The sequence below is a fragment of the Elephas maximus genome, chromosome 7 (genome assembly GCF_024166365.1).
Source record: "Elephas maximus indicus isolate mEleMax1 chromosome 7, mEleMax1 primary haplotype, whole genome shotgun sequence".
Classification (NCBI taxonomy): domain Eukaryota; kingdom Metazoa; phylum Chordata; class Mammalia; order Proboscidea; family Elephantidae; genus Elephas; species Elephas maximus.
The window spans coordinates 27,559,805-27,578,496 of record NC_064825.1 but is presented as its reverse complement, the minus strand read 5'-3'; the positions used below and the strand labels follow the sequence as shown (position 1 = coordinate 27,578,496).

At 36.5% G+C, this 18,692-nt stretch overlaps 1 protein-coding gene across 10 annotated transcripts in view; it reads left to right on the top strand.

The window, feature by feature from the left end:
- The window catches only part of DEUP1 (deuterosome assembly protein 1), a 108,281-nt gene that overhangs the window by 76,492 nt on the left and 13,097 nt on the right, over positions 1–18,692 (top strand). For 6 of the 10 annotated variants that reach the window (XM_049889518.1, XM_049889517.1, XM_049889519.1 and 3 more), the window contains 2 exons: positions 14,536–14,732; positions 16,716–18,532. The exons of 1 other annotated variant lie outside the window; for it this stretch is intronic. In XM_049889518.1, the coding sequence (XP_049745475.1) occupies positions 14,536–14,732; positions 16,716–17,079 (561 nt within the window). In that variant the 3' untranslated portion in view covers positions 17,080–18,532. Of the gene's footprint in view, positions 1–14,535; positions 14,733–16,715; positions 18,536–18,692 lie in introns of those variants that run through there. 3 more of the 10 variants (XM_049889523.1, XM_049889520.1, XM_049889522.1) reach the window with 2 other exon arrangements.

Here is an 18,692-nt window from a genome sequence, read left to right as displayed (position 1 = left end):
ATTTGAGAAATGGAGAGGGTAAGAGATGAGCATGGTAATTACTTAGCCTGGCCTTAGTTTTCTCAGGTGTAAAATGATGGCAATGGATTAGGCACTCTTCACACAGTCCATTCTTAGTCCATGATACTATTAAAAAAAACAAACAGTTGCGGTCAAGTCTACCGCAACGCACAACAACGCAAAACTCCATGTGTGTCAGAGTAGAACTGTGCTCCATAGGATTTCAATGGCTGACTTTTTGGAAGTAGGCTGTCACTGTTATATTGTGAATAAACAGCAATACATACACTCATGCAAAATATATAACTTCTTAACAAATTTAATTATAATTTACATACTGGAAATTTTAGTGCGGCCTTTTTGAAATTTTTGCTTGCTTCCCTTCTCCCCCTTTCCTTCTTCCCTCTACTCACATCATATCCTATCCACCAGATAACCCATGTTAACTACCCGGTATGTTATTTTATACTTTCCCCCTCATACTTATGTGTGTGTTTCAACACATATACACACATGTACATATTTAGGGATATTTTAAAAATTGGATCATATTGTACACACTTCTCTGGTCTCTTTTTTGTTTGCTGAGCAGTATCCCTTGGAAATCCTTCAAAGTGAACTGGTTAAGGTCTATTTCATTCTTTACGATGGCTTAATAATATTCCATAGTATAGAAGTATCAAAAGTTATTCAACCATAATTTATTCAGCCATTTCCAGATTTTTGTCTGAATGAACAACAGTATAAAAATTATCTATCTATCTGATTATTTGTCTTTTAAATTTGTTGTTGAGAACTTTGTTTATGATATCTTTTGAGCATACAAAAAGTTTTAACTTTTATTTGTCAAACATGTCTTTGTTTTGTTTATAGCTTCTTAGTTTTCTTGAATAACAAGGTCCCCCCACCACCATCACTTCCAGATGGTATATATAGTCTCTTAGATTTTCTTCAAAGATTTTTATAGTTTTTCATCTAAGCTTTTTTTTTTTTGAGATTGGCTTTTTCATCTAAGTTTTTAATCTATTTGAATTGTGTTTTTACATAGGTTATAGGAACCAAATTTAAATTTTTATATGAACATTAAACTAGAATTATACCATTTCTCCAGATAACTTCCTGTTGGATTCTATTTGGAACTGAATTAAATTTACATATTCACTTTGAAAGAATTGGCATTTTTATGATAGTAAATTTTCCCATCCAATAATATGACATGACCTTTCATTTCTTTATGTCTTATTTTATGTTCTTCAATAAGATCTTACAATTTGTATATGTTCAGTGCCTTTTTAAATTTATTCCCAGGTATTCTATAATTCTTTTCACAATTGTGAGTGGACTGTTTTTCTTTTTCCATAGCTAGGAACTTATTGCTAATATATATATAAAAGTTTATCTTATTAATTCCAGTAGGCTTTTTACTAGAGTTCCTTTAGGGTGTTTTTTTTAAATAATCATAACAACAAAAATAGTTTTCTACCTACCTAAACTAACACAAATTGAGGTAGAAAAACTAAACAGGCTCATAAAAAGAGAAGAGATTGAAAAAGTAATTTAAAAAACGCCCACCAAAAAAAACCCTGGCCTGGACAGCTTCACTGGAGAATTCCATCAAACTTTCAGAGAAGAGCTAACACCAATACTGCTCAAGCTATTTCAGAGCATAGAGAAGGAAGGAGTACTCCTGAAGTCATTCTGTGAAGCCAGTATAACCCTGATACCAAAGCCAAGTAAAAACACCACAAAAAAAGAAAACTGCAGACCAGTATCCCTCATGAACATGGACACAAAAATTCTTGACAAAATTCTAACCAATAGAATTTAGCAGCATATCAAAAAATAATACATCATGACCAAGTGGGATTCATATCAGGTATGCAGGGATGGTTCAACATTAGAAAATCAATCAACATAATCCACCACATAAATAAAACAGAAGAACCACATGATCATCTCATTTGACGCAGAAAAGGCATTTGACAAAGTCCAACACCCGTTCCTGATAAAAACTCTGAGCAAAATAGGAATAGAAGGAAAATTCCTCAACATAATAAAGGGCATTTATACAATACCAACAGCCAACATTGTTCTGAACAGAGAGAGACTGAAAGCATTCCCCTTAAGAACGGGAACCAGAGAAGGATGCCCTTTATCACCACTCTTATTCAACATGGTACTAGAAGTCCTAGCTAGAACAATAAGGCAAGAAAAAGAAATAAAGGGCATCCAAATTGGTAAGGAAGAGGTAAAATTATCCCTATTCACAGATGATATGATCTCATACACAGAAAACCCCAAAGAATCCACAAGACAGCTACTAGAACTAATAGAAGATTTCAGCAAAGTAGCAAGATAAAGACTAGCATTAAAAAATCAGTTGGCTTCTTCTACACCAACAAAGAGAACTTCGAAAAGAAAATTACCAAATCAATAGCATTTACAATAGCCCCCCCAGGAAGATCCAGTACTTAGAAATAAATCTAACCAGCGAAATAAAAGACCTATACAAAACAGTACTGCAGGAAATCAAGAGAGACCTACATAAGTGGAAAAACCTACCATGCTCAAGGAGAGGAGACTCAACATTATGAAAATAATACTACCCAAAGCAATCTAAAAAAATAATGCAATCCTGATCCAAATTCCAACAGCATTTTTTAATGAGAACTTTATATGGAAAGGGAAGAAAAAAAAAAAAAAAAACCCATTGCCATCCAGTTGATTCCAACTCCAAGCAACCCTATAGGACAGAGTAGAACTGCCCCCATAGGGTTTCCAAGGAGTGCCTGGTGGATTCAAACTGCCACCATTTTGGTTAGCAGCCAGACTCTTAACCACTGTGCCACTAGGTCTCTCAAAAGGGAAGCAGCCCCAGATAAGTAAAGCATTACTGAAGAAGAGCAACAAAGTGGGAGGCCTAACACTACCTGATTTTAGAACCTATTGTATAGCCACAGTTGTCAAAACAGCCTGATACTGGTACAACAGACACCATAGACAAATGGAATAGAATTGAGAACCCAGATGTAAATCTATCCTTCTCTGAGCAGCTGATATTTGAAAAAGGTCCAAAGTCTGTTAAATGGGGAAAAGACAATCACTTTAACAAATTGTGCTGGCATAACTGGATATCCTTCAGTAAAAAAATGAAACAAGACCCGTATCTCATACCCTACACAAAAACTAACTGAAAATGAATCACAGACCTAAATGTAAAACCTTAAACGGTAAGTGTTGAAAAGCAAAGATGTTACCTTGAAAACTAAGGTGCGCATCTGACCCAAGCCGTGGTATTTTCAGTCACATCGTATGCATGTGAAAGCTGGACAATGAATAAGGAAGACCGAAGAAGAATTGATGCCTTTGAATTGTAGTGTTGGTGAAGAATATTGAATATACCATGGACTGCCAAAAGAACGAATAAATCTGTCTTGGAAGAAGTACAACCAGAATGCTCCTTAGAAGGACGGCGAGACTGCGTCTTACGTACTTTGGACATGTTATCAGGAGGGATCAGTCCCTGGAGAAGGACATCATGCTTGGCAAAGTACAGGGTCAGCGGAAAAGAGGAAGGCCCTCTATGAGGTGGATTGACACAGTGGCAGCAACAATGAGCTCAAACATAACAATGATTGTAAGGATGGCGCAGGACCGGGCAGTGTTTCGTTCTGTTGTGCATAGGGTCACTATGAGTCAGAGCTGACTCAACGGCACTTAACAAAAACAACAACAAAACAATAAGGATCGTGGAAGGAAAAATAGGGACAACGCTAGGGGCCCTAACACATGGCATAAATAGTATACAAACTGTAACTAACAATGCACAAACACCATTGTGCAATGAGAAACTAGATAACCAGGAGTTCCTAAAAATTAAACACTTAGGCTCATGAAAAGACTTCACCAAAAGAGTGAAAAAGGGAACCTACAGACTGGCAAAAAATTTTCAGCTACAATATATCCAACAAGGGTTTAATCTCTAAACAAAATACTTCAACACCTCAATAACAAAAAGACAAATAATCCAGTTTAAAAATGGGCAAAGGATATGAACAGACACTTCACCAGAGAAGACATTCAGGCAGCCAACAAACACATGAGGAAATGCTCATGATCATCAGCCATTAGAGAAATGCAAATCAAAACTACAGTGAGATATCACCTCACCCTGACATTACTGGCACAAATCCAAAAAACACAAAATAACAAATGCTGGAGAGGTTGTGGGGAGATTAGAACTCTTATGCACTGCTGGTGGAAATGTAAAATGGGAAAACAATATAGTTTTCCTTAAAATCATATCATTTCCTTAAAAACATAGAAATACCATAAGACCCAAAATCCAGTCCTAGAAATATATCCTAGAGAAATAAGAGCCGTTATATGAGTAGACATATGCACACCCATGTTCATCGCAGCACTATCCACAATAGCAAAAAGATGGAAACAGCCTAAATGCCCATCAGCAGATGAATGGATAAACAAATTATGATACATACACCCAATGGAATACTAGGCAAGATAAAGAACAATGATGAACCTGCAAAACACAGCATGGATGAATCTGGAGGGCATTATGCTGAGTGAAGTAAGTCAGTCACAAAAGGACAAATATTGCATGAGACCACTATTATAAGAACTCAAGAAAAGGTTTACACACAGAAAAAATTCTTTTATGGTTGAGAGGGTAGGGAAGGAGAGGGAGAAGAAATCACTAACTAGATAGTAGGCAAGTGTCAACTTTGGTGAAGGGAAAGACAATACACGATATAAGGGACGTCAGCACAACCGAACCAAAGCAAAAGCATAGAAAAGCATAGACACACTCAAACACTTTGAGGGACCATGTTGCTGGGGCTGGAGGCTGGGAACCATGGCCCCAGGGGACATCTAGATCAATTGGCATAACATAGTTCCTAAAGAAAATATTCTACATCCCACTTTGGTCAGTTGTGTCTGAGGTCTTAAAAGGTTGGTCCCATACCATCTGGAGCAAAGGAGAATGAAGAAAACCAAAGCCACAAGGAAAATATTAGCCCAACGGACTAAAGGACCACATGAACAGAGACTCCACCAGCATGAGCCAAGAAACACCAGATGGTGCCTGGCTACCACCACCAACTGCTCTAACAGGGATCAATCACAATGGAGAGTTTGGACAGAATGGGAGAAAAATGTAGAACAGAATTCAAATTCACGAAAAGAAGACCAGACTTATACTAGTTTGAAAGAGACTGGAGGAATCTCCGGACACTCTGCTAACTCAGAATTGAAACAACTCCCGAAGCCCACTTTTCAGACAAAGATTAGACAGGCCTATAAAACAAAAAATAACACACGTGAGGAATGTGCTTCTTTGTTCAAATATGAGACGAAATGAGCAACTCCTGCCCAAAAGCAAGAGGAGAAGGCAGGAAGGGACAGGAACAGGATGAATGGATACAGGGAAACCAGGGTGGAAAGGGGGAGCATGCTGTCACAATGTGAGAATTGCAACCAGTGTCAAAAAAAAAAAAAAAAAAGTGTATAAATTTTTGAATGAGAAATTAGCTTGAGCTGTAAACTTTCGCCTAAAGCACAATAAAATTAAAACTAGTTTGAGAGCAAAAATAAATAGCTTTGTCTGTTCTTTTCCACTGTTTATATCAGTTATTTTTCATCATTATATTTGCTAAAACCTCCAAGAAAATACTAAATAATAAGTGATTGCTGGAAAATCTGTCTAGTTTCTGATTGTAATTTAAATGAATTTAGATTTTTCTGCCTAGGATAATATTTGTACTTGATTTATGGTTTTTATTACACTTAAGCTGTTTCCTTCTATTCCTATTTTACTTAGAATTTTTATTAAGAATGACTGCTGAGTTTTATCAAATGCCTTTTCAGCATCTATGACATCATGTGCTTTTTCGCATTTAATTTGTCAGTGTGTAATAGACTATGGTTGACAGATTTCCTGATATTGATCCACCTTTGAATTCCCAGAATAAACATTCTTGGTCATACCCCAGCAATTCTGACATATTACCAGATTCTATGTGATAATATTTTATTTAGAACTCTTCTCCCCATATTCCATGGCTTCCATAATCGATCCCACGCTACCTATCCACCTGTTTGCCTTTAGTGACCTACACAAACCCTCTGCTTGAACTAGACTTGTCTTCGTCTCATATGGATACGTGAAACTCATTCTATGCTCTTTCTTGCTTCTAAGCCTTCACACATGCTTTTCCTTCTACCTTAAAATGTCATTTCCCTTCTTCACATGGCTTGGCTCTGTTAATGCTTCAAGTCTCTCAGCATAAACTTTACATGTTACGCAGAATCTTCCCTGATTTTTCTCTGCTCTGATAAGCAGTCCCTTTTTAGAGTCATCATAAAAAAAAAAAAAGACCTATTGCTGTGAGTTGATTCCAACTCATAGTGACCCTATAGGACAGAGTAAAACTAACTGTCCCATAGGGTTTCCAAATGGTGGCTGGTGGATTTAAACTGCTGACCTTTTGGTTAGCAGCCAAGCTCTTAACCACTACGCCACCAGGGCTTCAGAGTCATCATACCATCTTTTAATTACCACCGTCATAGCCCTGGTGGGACAATGGTTAAGCACTTGGCTGCTAACGGAAAGGTCAGTGGTTTGAACCCGCTCTGGCTCGACAGGAGAAAAGACCCAGAGATCTGCTTCTGTAAAGATTACAGCCTAGGAAACCCTGTGGGTTTCTACTTTGTTCAATGGAGTCAAAATCCACTCAGCGGCATACAACAGCATCATAGCACAACTCTGAAATTACCTGTTTACTTGTCAGTTCCCCATCCCCTTGGTGGCAGGCTCATTGAGGGCAGTTATGGTCCCGGGTTTACCATTGTGCTTCAGCCCTTAGTACAGTGCCTGAATATAGGAGACAGTGAAAAATATTTATTAAATGAGTGAATTAATGAATGAATGGATCCATTATATCCTGAATGCTTTCCTTCTGTCCTTTATTTTACCAAATCCTACCAGTCCCTACAGATCTAGATTACGTTTTATCTCCTCCATGAATTCTTCTCTAATTACTCTAAGTCCCATTTAGTTCTTTTTTATATTTCTTTAGCACTGATAACTATAACAATTTAGCACTAAATTTTTTTTTATTGTGCTTTAAGTGAAAGTTTATAAATCAAGTCAGTCTCTCATACAAAAATTTATATACACCCTGCTATATACTCCCAGTTGCTCTCCCCCTAATGAGACAGCACAGTCTGGGGACCATGGCCTCCGTGGTCCTTCTAGTCTCAGTCAGACCATTAAGTCTGGTCTTTTTATGAGAATTTGAGGTCTGCATCCCACTGCTCTCCTGCTCCTTCAGGGGTTCCCTGTTGTGTTCCCTGTCAGGGCAGTCATTGGTTGTATCCAGGTACCATCTAGTTCTTCTGATCTCAGGGTGATGTAGTCTCTGGTTTATGTGGCTCTTTCTGTCTCTTGGGCTCATAATTACCTTGTGTCTTTGGTGTTCTTCATTCTCCTTTGCTCCAGGTGTATTGAGACCAATTGATGCATTTTAGATGGCCGCGTGCTAGCGTTTAAGACCCCAGAGGCCACTCTCCAAAGTGGGATTCAGAATGTGTTCTTAATAGGTTTTATTATGCCAATTGACCTAGATGTCCCCTGAAACCGCGTTCCCCAAACCCCTGCCCCTGCTACACTGGCCTTTGAAGTGTTCATTTTATTCAGGAAACTTCTTTGCTTTTGGTTTAGTCCAGTTGTGCTAACCTCTCCTGTATTGTGTGTTGTCTTTCCCTTCACCTAAAATAGTTCTTGTCCACTATCTACTTAGTGAATACCCCTCTCTCTCCCTTCCTCCCCACTCTCATAACCATCAAAGAATATTTTCTTCTCTGTTTAAACTATTTCTCGAGTTCTTATACTAGTGGTCTCATACAATATTTGTCCTTTTGCAATTAACTAATTTCACTCAGCGTAATACCTTCCAGATTCCTCCGCGTTATAAAATGTTTCACGAATTCATCATTGTTCTTTATTGATGCGTAGTATCCCATTGTGTGAATATACCATAATTTATTTATCCATTCATCCATTGATGGACACCTTGATTGTTTCCAACTTTTTGCTCTTGTAAACAGTGTTGCAGTGAACATGGGTGTGCATATATCTGTTCGTGTAAAGGCTCTTATTTCTCTAGGATATATTCCAAGGAGCATGTTTTTTTAATTGTAGCACTAAGTTTTCAATTATTTTTTTGTTGTTTAATGTATTTCTGTTTTGTCTCATAAATCATAGACTTCTTGAGAACATAAGTGAACTATATATTATACTTTCGTTTCTCACAGAGTTTGGTATAGGGTAGGGCTCAATGAGGTTTTTTTTTTTGGTTTTGGGGTTTTTTTTGAAGGTATTATTGTGTTTTAGGTGAAAGTTTACACAGCAAATTAGTTTCCCGTTTAATAACTCATAGACAAATTGTCCCGTGACATTGTTTACTATCCCCCACCCCCTCCCCCTCCAGTGTGTCAGCACTGCCTTCCCCATTTCCATCCCACCCTGCCTTCCCCGTTTCCATCCCTCCAGTTTCCCTGCCCCTCCTTGCCTTCTCATCTTTGTTTTTGGACAAACGTCTGGTATTGTTGATTATACTAGCTCAGTGAGCCGTTGTAGATTGATTGGTCTCACCTGGAGTCTAAGAGCCATGAGTAAGTTATCCATGGAAACCATTACTAATGCCATTAAAGAGATTGCCAAAACTTTCTCTTATCTCGCTTCCTGCATGACATATTCTTAGTCCCAATAGCTGATGCCATTCATTTATTTCTTAAAAATTGAGTTCATACTAGTTGCTGTCAAGTAAATTCTGACTCATGGTGACCCCATATGTGTCAGAGTAGAACTGTGTTCCACAGGGTTTTCAATGGCTGATGTTTTGGAAGTAGACTCACCAGAGTGGATTCAAACCTCCAGCCTTTCAGTTAGCAGCCGAGCACTTAACCATTTGCTCCACCCAACGACTCCTCTTTCAGTTCATGCTTGGTGCAATATGATTTAACACATAATTATACTTTATATTTTTCATTGTTTTCATGCATGTTATTTTGTCTGTCCAATTTTATAGTATTTCTCATGAAGACATGGTCACTTTTTCATACTTAGATTACCTCTGTAACACTAAGCACATATATATCTAATACATATTTGTTTAAATATTGGTTGATTGGATATCATAAAAATGGAATGCGTTTGGTATATGGCCTTCTATGTAATGCTTATTAAAATAGTATTTAATCATATATTTTTCATGTAGGATTGCAATTCATATAGGAAATCATCTTTATAATTGCTCTCTATTTTTGTGTGTGTGAAGGTTTGGAATTGACTGATAATTGAAATAGTAAAGCCGCTTCCAGAAAAAAAATCTCAAATATCTATTGAATCAAAGAAAAAAGGGTTAAATATAATTATTTACTCTTTAGGAATTTATAATCTATTATGTCACTTATTTAGGACTTATTTATTTAAAAATTTCATGAAGAAAGTGCATATCCTGTTATGTGTTAAAATCCCATAATTAGATCATTAATTCTTTCTGAAATAATTGGAATGGATAAATAGACTTAGAAATTAAATAATTGATGCTGAAATTTTCCCTCAGGCAACAAAAAATAAAATATTTACATCATTATTTTTAGATCTGGTAAAATATGTCACATTTGGATAATGTTAAAATAATTAGTTTTTCCTTTTTAACCCATTGCTGTCAAGTCGATTCTAACTCACAGTGACCCTATAGGATGGAGTAGAATTGCCCATAGGGTTTTCAAGGAGTAGCTGGTGGATTTGAACTGCCAACCTTTTGGTTAGCAGCGAGGCTCTTAACCATTGTGCCATCGGGGCTCCTCTTGATCCAGAAGGGACAGGAATTCTCCAGGAATGAAGTCTGGCTGCCCTGGGAAGGCTTCAGGCCTTTGTACACATTTTCTTGGCCCAGAATGCTTTCTCCCATCCTGGTCTACTTGGCAAAATCTCTCTCATTCTTTAAAATTAAGCTTAGGTGTAATGGCCTCTGGAAACCACCAGGGTTTTGGTTTTCCCTTAACAAAAAGCAAAAAACCAAGCCCATTGCCTGTGGAGTTGATTCTGACTCATAGCAACCCTATAGGACAGACTAGAACTGCCCCACAGAGTTTCAAAGGAGGGCGTGGTAGATTCAAACTGCCGACCTTTTGGTTAGCAGCAGTAGCACTTAACCACTACACCACCAGGGTTTCCTTTAATTACTGGTCTTAAGACGGGTCACTTCTAACTAACTAACTATAGCTTTAAAATTTATCCGCTTGACTAACTGTGGAGCTCTCTGCTCCTTTACACTTAGGGAAAGGCTTTTTATATTTGATGCCTCTCTCTGCCAGTGGTGGGAATAGCAGCCTTGCACTCAGTCATTATCCAGTGCATGCTGGGGGCTATGGCAACTCCCATTTTCTTCTGGAGAATATACTGGTGGGGACTAACCATCCGGTATAAAAATTTTCATCAGATCCCAGTGAGTTACCTAGAATAGTAACAGAACCAGCAAGAGGCTCCTGACTCTGAAAAAGATATGTTTTCCTTGAGATTGTGCAAAAACTTGACTACAAGGAGAAGTGAGGAGTTCTCTTTTATTCAGCTCATGGGTCGCTAAAGAAGAATCAAGTTTATCATGATAATTTTTTGTGATTCCAAATTTACGTAGTCCTTTTTTTATGTTTATTATTCCTTCATTTCAGGAAGTTGTAGTGAAATCAGGTTTAATCAGAACTCAGAGTCTGTGGCAGACTAATTTGCCTTTCACTGTCCATAAAGTTTGCTAGATAAAATAATAACATAGAAAATTTAATATAGAAAGTTTTTAAAACATCAGTTTATATACTAAAAATTTGCATACTAGCCATAAAACATGATAAAAGCCAGCACTCCTTTAGTAATATTTGTTATCCTAATTATTTTGAATGTACATGAATTAAAAAAGAAACACTGTATATACAAAATGATTTTATTATTCACACATTTAAGTAATTCAACTAGCCTCATCTTAGTGTGTCCAAGTAAATGAGCACTAAGAGAGGTTTTGCTATTTCAAGAATACAGAAAAGGAACAGACCCTACAATTTTTAAAGAAATAAGAAATTGAGATAATGGGCCTACAAAAGAATGCATTAGGAACACAGAAGTATAATTTAATCAGTTTGTATTTTCACATGATAAACATATAAAAAAAATATAGTGGGGGATATATTTCTGAAATAACTAGAAAAGTATCCAAGAAAAACATGAGATGGAAGAGACCCAAAAATGTTATTGCCAAGGAAAATTGAATATGTTCTTAAATATAAATCATGAAAATACATTACCTATGTAATTTTTTCAGGTCGTGCTCACAACACTTACTTAATTATGGTATATTTAGGAAAAGAATTTTAATCATTACTATTTACTTAATACCCCAGGCACTGCTTGAAAACTCAGTGGGGCAGTTCTACTCTGTCCTGTAGGATCGCTATGAGTTGGAATTGACTCAATGGCAATGGGTTTGTTTGTTTTTTTAATTTATTTACCTAATTACTTTAAACCAACACTGGGTGAAAAGGAGTCACAGATGAAATCTAATTTTATAGAAAAAACTTAAATTTTCGTTTTAATTGATCTGCAGACTGTAGATATCTTATTAGGAGTCAATTTTTTAATCTTATCCAGCACGTTTTTCAACCAGATGTGCCAATATGGATTTTTTTCTTTTAATGAAGGGCAAAATTTTATAAGACTGCCTCATTTATATTTATCACAAATCTACTTTAATTTTAGAATAAACAATCCTTTCTTTTTTAAAGCAGAAGACCACAGATTGCATTCTTATCTGCACTGGTGTATCTCAAATGAATAAATATTGAGAAATCCTAAAGGCAAGGGCCTAACAAGCAGAGAAATGCCTTCAATGGCCCTTCTTTTCCAAAGGACACGTTGTTTAATAGACATAGAAGCTTATTGGAAAAGATTGCCCTCCTGGAGCATTTTCTTCCATTCACAAATGATATCTTTCTAAATATTTCCCAAATGTCCATAACGCATTAGGCAGTAAACAGAAAATGTAGTAGGCAGGTTTGGCCTTTGGAGCGAAAAAAAAACAAGCATTTTTAATACTTACTGTGTATATTTGTGTATATAGTTCTGCACTTATTTATCACTTTTGCTACTAATATGATAGTGTAGGAATAATTAAAAATGTATAATTAGTAAAAAAAAAAGTTGAAAATGATTTTATGGGATGCCAGCCATAGCTTATCAAATGGCACTCAAAGCTTTAAATTTAGGAACTTCAAAAAGAATGTTCTAAACTATAATCATTTATAGTCTTATGGATTTTGTGCCATAGAAATCTGGAACTTCAAAAGAGATATTTTATTCATGTTGAGCTTTTTGTGCTAAAATATTACCCTTTTGAAAGCAGAGAACTATTGTTTAATCAATAATGTCTGGATATTCAAATCCTAGGACTAGAAAGGACTATGTAGAGTCATTTAAAGCATTTTAATAAGTTTGCATGTGAGAATATATCCTATTTTTTTTTTTTAACTTTAAGAAGAAAAGGTAGACTCTCCCTAGATAACTTCTTCCAGCATTTAATTAAAACAGCATGGAAATCTTTATTCTTGCTCTAAACCTCTCATTTGGTGATTTAAACATGTGTCATATATCTATTCAGAGAAAGTTAAAATTGGATGCTACCTACCAGATAGGAAAACATTGTTACGAAGCTACATTGGTCAAAACTGTGTCATACTGGCACAATTTCAACTGTAAGGTCAATAGTATAGAATGGTCAGGAATTAGACTCCGGTCTATATGAACTTAATATATAATTTGTTGCATGATCCAACATCAGGGATGGATATTTTAATCAATATGGATGTTGGAACATTATTAAATTTTAGTCTCTTCTAGCATTTTTTACCACAATTAATTCCAAATAAACTAAAGAGTTAAATGTAAAAGTAATGAAGTTGTAAAACAAATAGAAGAAAATATAAGTGAATATTTATTACCTTTTAGAATGGAAAGAAAACTGAAATATAAAAGCAAAGAACAAAGGAAAAGACTAATAGATTTCACTAAATAAAAAAAAATTTTAACTCTCTGGATAAAATACACCACACACACTAAAATTAAAACTTAAACATGGAAAAAGGAAGACATTTTGACCTAATTTAAGAGACAACAGATTGTTGGTTGTTAAGTGCCATCGAGTCGGTTCTGACTCATAGCATCCCTATGTACAACAGAAAGAAACACTGCCCAGTCCTGTACCATCGTCACAATCATTGCCATGTTTGAGCTCATTGCAGATTATTATCCCTATTATTAAAAAATTCTTTCAAATTTATATCAAAAGCACAAACACCCTAATGAAAATATAAGCAAAGAATCCAAATAGACAACTGACAAAAGAGGGATGAAAAATTGCCAGGAAACATATAGAAATATGTTTAACTTTACTAATACTTAAATAAAAGTTACTGTTTTATCTATCAATTTAGAAAGTTTAACAGAATGATAATATTAAATGATATGATAGATGAATATGATGGCTAGGCACTTTCATACATTTAGTGGAGGAATTTATTTATTGGCATTTTTTATCAAAGTCTTCAAAAACATTCATACAATTTAACCCAGTGGTCCCACTCCTTGGAATCTATTTATAGATATCATCAGAAACACAGGGCATGATTTGTGTATAAGGAAATCAACACAGTTAAATTTATCATTTTGAAAAGAAACTAAATATTTAATAGTAGAAAAATGGTTAAATAAGTTTATCTCTCTGCAATTCAGTCATTAGACAAGAAAATATTCAAGGAAAAAACAGCTTCCAAAACTTTATGTGCAGTTTTGTACATTACAATTTTGCAAGTATGATTACAATTTTGTAAGTATATCCATATGTTATGTTTTGTGTTGGTTACATTGTATTTCCTATTGATATTTATATTGATAGAAAAAAGATTAGAAAGATATAAACACAAATGTTAATGCAGTTATCCCTGAGTTGTGGTAGTGCAGGAATATTTATTTTGTTGCAAATACTTTTCCATATTTTCTATAACAATGTGTATTATTTTAATCAGAAAAAATATATACTCTTTTAAGATTGAGATGTATGTCACTTCTGGTTCTTAGTCAACACTACACGGTATAACCTATAAACATGAAACACTGTAAATCTAGCCATTTTTGTTCTAGATGCAGAGAACAGTAATGCATAGAATAAATCTTTTCTGTACTGGAGCGTGGGCATATTCACTTTTATTGTAAATGTGTTCAGTGGCAGCTCTCACTGATTATCTGTTGTGAGGAAGTGAGGAGGTGGGAAAGAGTCTTTAGGAGGTTTGCAAGAGTAGAGCCATGTCACTTGGCTGAAATGAAAGGGCCTTTCTGACACACTTGTCTGAATGCATAGAAAATAAGTAACAATTTATTCAGTGATAATTTATTTTCTTCTCTAGAGTATGGCCCTCACTAACAAGGAACATTCAAGGTGTACATCTATTAACAAACTGGAATATGAGAATGAAAGGCTCCGAAATGATCTTGCAAAACTTCATGCCAGTGGAAAGTCAGCATGGACTAATCAAAATATGTATGAAGAAACAGTGAGGCATGGCTATCAAAGTCAAATGAAAATGAAAGAAAATGAAGATAGGTAGGGTGACTCCATTATATAAGAATAGAAATTTATAAACATTTCATTGAAATATATTTTTAAAGCATCCAAATTATAATTTTTATTCTCTTCAGTTCTTTAAAAATTATTTTATAGTGATAATGCAGTAGTCTAGATACATTGTTTTTAAAGAAATTCTTTGTTGCCAATAGCTTTCAAAATGTAAAATTAAACATGGAAAATGGAAGACTTTTTGAACTAATTTAACAGACAACAGATTATTGTCTCTATTATTAAAAAATTCTTTCAAATCTGTATGAAAAGCACAATCAAATATATAACTGTGAAATCTGTAGGGTGTTAAATAAAAATGGGTTTTATTTGTTCCTTCAGATCTTTCTTGGAAGCTATGTATACAAAATATACAAATAAGTAGTATTAATTTGTTTTTTATGTCATAGGAAAGAAAATCAGATTTTAATATGTTAAGTATATCATTCAAACTAAGCAGGAAGATGTCACTTATCTTTTTTTTATAATTTTTTTTTAATTGTACTTTAGATGAAGGTTTACAAAGCAAACTTTGTTTTTCATCATTTAGTACACACATTGTTCTATGACATTGGTTAACAACCCCACGAAATGTCAACACTCTCCCTTCTCAACCCTGGGTTCCCTATTACCAGTTTTCCTGTTCTCTCCTGCCTTCCAGTCCCTACCCCAGGGCTGGTGAGCCTTTTTAGTCTTGTTTTGTTCCATGGCCCTGTTCAATCTTTCTCTGAAGGGTGAACTTCAGGAGTGAACTCATTACTGAGTTGAAAGGGTTTCCGGGGGCCATACTCTCAGGATTTCTCCAGTCTCTGTTGGGCCAGCAAGTCTGGTCTTTCTTTTTGAGTTAGAAATTTGTTCTACATTTTTCTCAAGCTCTGTCCGGGACCCTCTATTGTAATCCCTGTCAGAGTAGTCAGTGGTGGTAGCTGGGCATGATCTAGTTGTACTGGACTCAGTCTGGTGGAGGCCATGGTAGATGTGGTCCACTAGTCCTTTGGACTAATCTTTCCCTTGTATCTTTAGTTTTCTTCATTCTTCCTCGTTCCTGAAGGGGTGAGACCAGTGGAGTATCACCAGTAGAGGGCTGCTTACAGGCTTTTAAGACCCCAGATGCTACTCACCAAAGTAGAATGTAGAGCATATTCTTTATAAGCTATGTTATGCCAGTTGAGCTAGATGTTCCCTGAGATAATGGTCCCCACAGCCCTCAGCCCAGCAATTTGGTCCCTCAGGGAGTTCAGAGGTGTCTATGGAGCTACCATGACTTTGCCTTGTAGAGGCTGGCTTCCCCCAGTATTCTGTACTGTCTTGATGGAAGATGTCACTTCTGACTTACCTTCAATAATACACACTTTATAATGACACCCCAGCAGTGGCAACAAACTCTTAGTCATTGCATGCTCCAGCTCCTCAGAGTTTGAGAAGGAATCTATGGATGTGTAAAAGAGGTTTCTCCAAGTGAAGAGAAGTGGATAGAAAATCAGTATCTGTTGTCTACATTATCTCCATATTCTTTAAGATGTCATAGTTCAAAATTTAAATATGTCAACCATAAAATTAGGCTCAGTTATTCAATTTTAATAAAAGATTTATGAGGCCATACTATCTCTGGAGGCCTGTCACTGTTTTCTCAACCTTGGTAAATGCTCAGCAAAACAAATTAAACATGGCAGGTGGCAGCCAGGCGGCGACCCTCCCCATGCCAGACTGGGGGGTGTGGGACATGGGGCCAAAAGCCAGGCAGCTGGGGGGTGTTTTCAGTTCCGCCTTCAATGGACCATTCCCCTCTTCCTCTCCCAACCCCTTCCATCCAGTTCAGAAGAGGAAAGAACAAAATGTCCCAGACCCCCGGACCTGATGGGGTGTGACCTGGAGCCCCCAGTCCAGGTTAGATAGAGGAGGCAGTTTTCTTAGTGTGGATTCCTGCCTTTGGCAAAAACTCATCAGCCATCTTGCCATTCACTCTGCCAGTTGTGAAGAGACTGCTGGGATGGAAGAAATCTGGGCGTATGGATCTGGAGGAGCAGATGGAGGAGGGCAGAATGGACAGGAAGAAAAGTGGTGTGAGAAAGCAGTTACAAGCTTGGCGAAGAAGCTAAAGAAAACGGGACAATTGGATGAGCTTGAGACAGCCATTGCCACTCAAGATTTTAATGCTAAATGTGTTACCATACCAAACACTTGCTCTGAAATTTCGGGACTGAGAACACCAGATAAGATAGATCAGTGGGATACAACAGGCCTTTACAGCTTCTCCGAACAAACCAGGTTTCTTGATGATCTTCTTCAGGTGTCTTATCAAAAGGATTGCCATATGTTATACATTGCCAGTTAGGGCTCTGGCCAGTTCTTCACAGTCATCATGAACTCAAAGCAATGGAAAACTGTGAATATTTGCTTTTAATCTTAAAAAGGATGAAGTATATGTAAACCCTTACTGTCAGAGAGTTGGGACACCAGCTTTCCCTCCAGTATTAGTGCCACAGCACACTGAGGTCCTAACAGAACTACCATCTCTGGATGATTATACTCACTCCATTCCAGAAAACACTAATTTCCCAGCAGGAATTGAGCCACAGATTAGTTACATCCCAGAAGCACCACCTCCTGGATATATCAGTAAAGATGGAGAAACAAGTGATCAACAGTTGAACCAGCATATGGACAGAGGATCTCCAATGGTACTGTCTCCTACTACTCTTTCCCCTGTTAATCTTAGCTTGGGTTTGCAGCCAGTTACTCAAAACCATGCGTGTTTGGTGCCTTTTATGAATTAAACTGGAGGGTTGGAGAGACCTTCCTGCTTCACAGCCCTCACACACACTGTAGATGGCTTTACAGACTCATCCAATTCAGAGAGGTTCTGCTTAGGTTTACTCTCCAACGTCAACTGAAATGCTACAGAAGAAATAATAAGAAGGCTGCACTAAGTGATAGTGCAATCTTTGTGCAGAGCCCCAATTGTAATCAGAGATAAGGCTGGCCCCCTGCAACAGTGTGTAAAATTCCACCAGGCTGTAATCTCAAGATCTTCAACAACCAGGAATTTGTCACTCTTGTGGCTCAGTCTTTTAATCAGGGTTTTGAAGCCATGTACCAGCTAATTACAATACGTACCATGAGTTTTGTAAAAGGATGGGAAGCAGAATACTGAAGGCAGACGGTAACAAGTACTCCTTGCTGGACTGAACTTCATCTGAATGGACCTCTATGGTGGTTGGACAAAGTATTAACTCAGATGGGATCCCTTCAGTGCGTTGTTCAAGCATGTCATAAAACTTCATCACCAATCAAGTCCCATCAAAAGACTTAATGTAACAGCTCTTCTGTCATAGTATTTGTGTATGGTCCCCATGGACTGTTTACCATCCAAAAATTCAGGAGAGAAAACAGCACTTGGAGTCTCATCAATTAAAACACCTTGTGGAACCTGTTTCTTATATTCGAATATTAGATGCGAAAATTAGTGTCTAGAAATACCCTCCCATAAAGGGGGAAGAGAAGATTTTAAAGACTTAATGGTGTCTTCTTGGGCATAAAACTGAGTGTCTCAAAGGTTTATTAATAACACTAGTAGTTATGTATAAAGGGACTGTATCATGATCCAGTATCACAGTATTAGACTGTTTATAAATGAGGTGTGTGTGTGCTGCTTCTTGTTTTAGGCAAGCCTTTGTAATGTTACAGTACCTAATCTCTTACTCCCACTGCTCCATTATTTTCGTGTGCCTTTTTTAATATATAATATAGATCAAGATTTTCAAATTATCATTTAGAAGCAGGTTTTCCTTGTGGAAAAACTAAATTTCCTGCCTTTTACCAAAAATAAACTAGTGGGAGAAGAAAAGTGGATTAACTTTTAGAAAAAAAAAATGTTTTTTTCATAAGAGTTCTCAAAGCCATTAATATGCTAATAAACATTAGCATTGTATATATAACACATAGCTC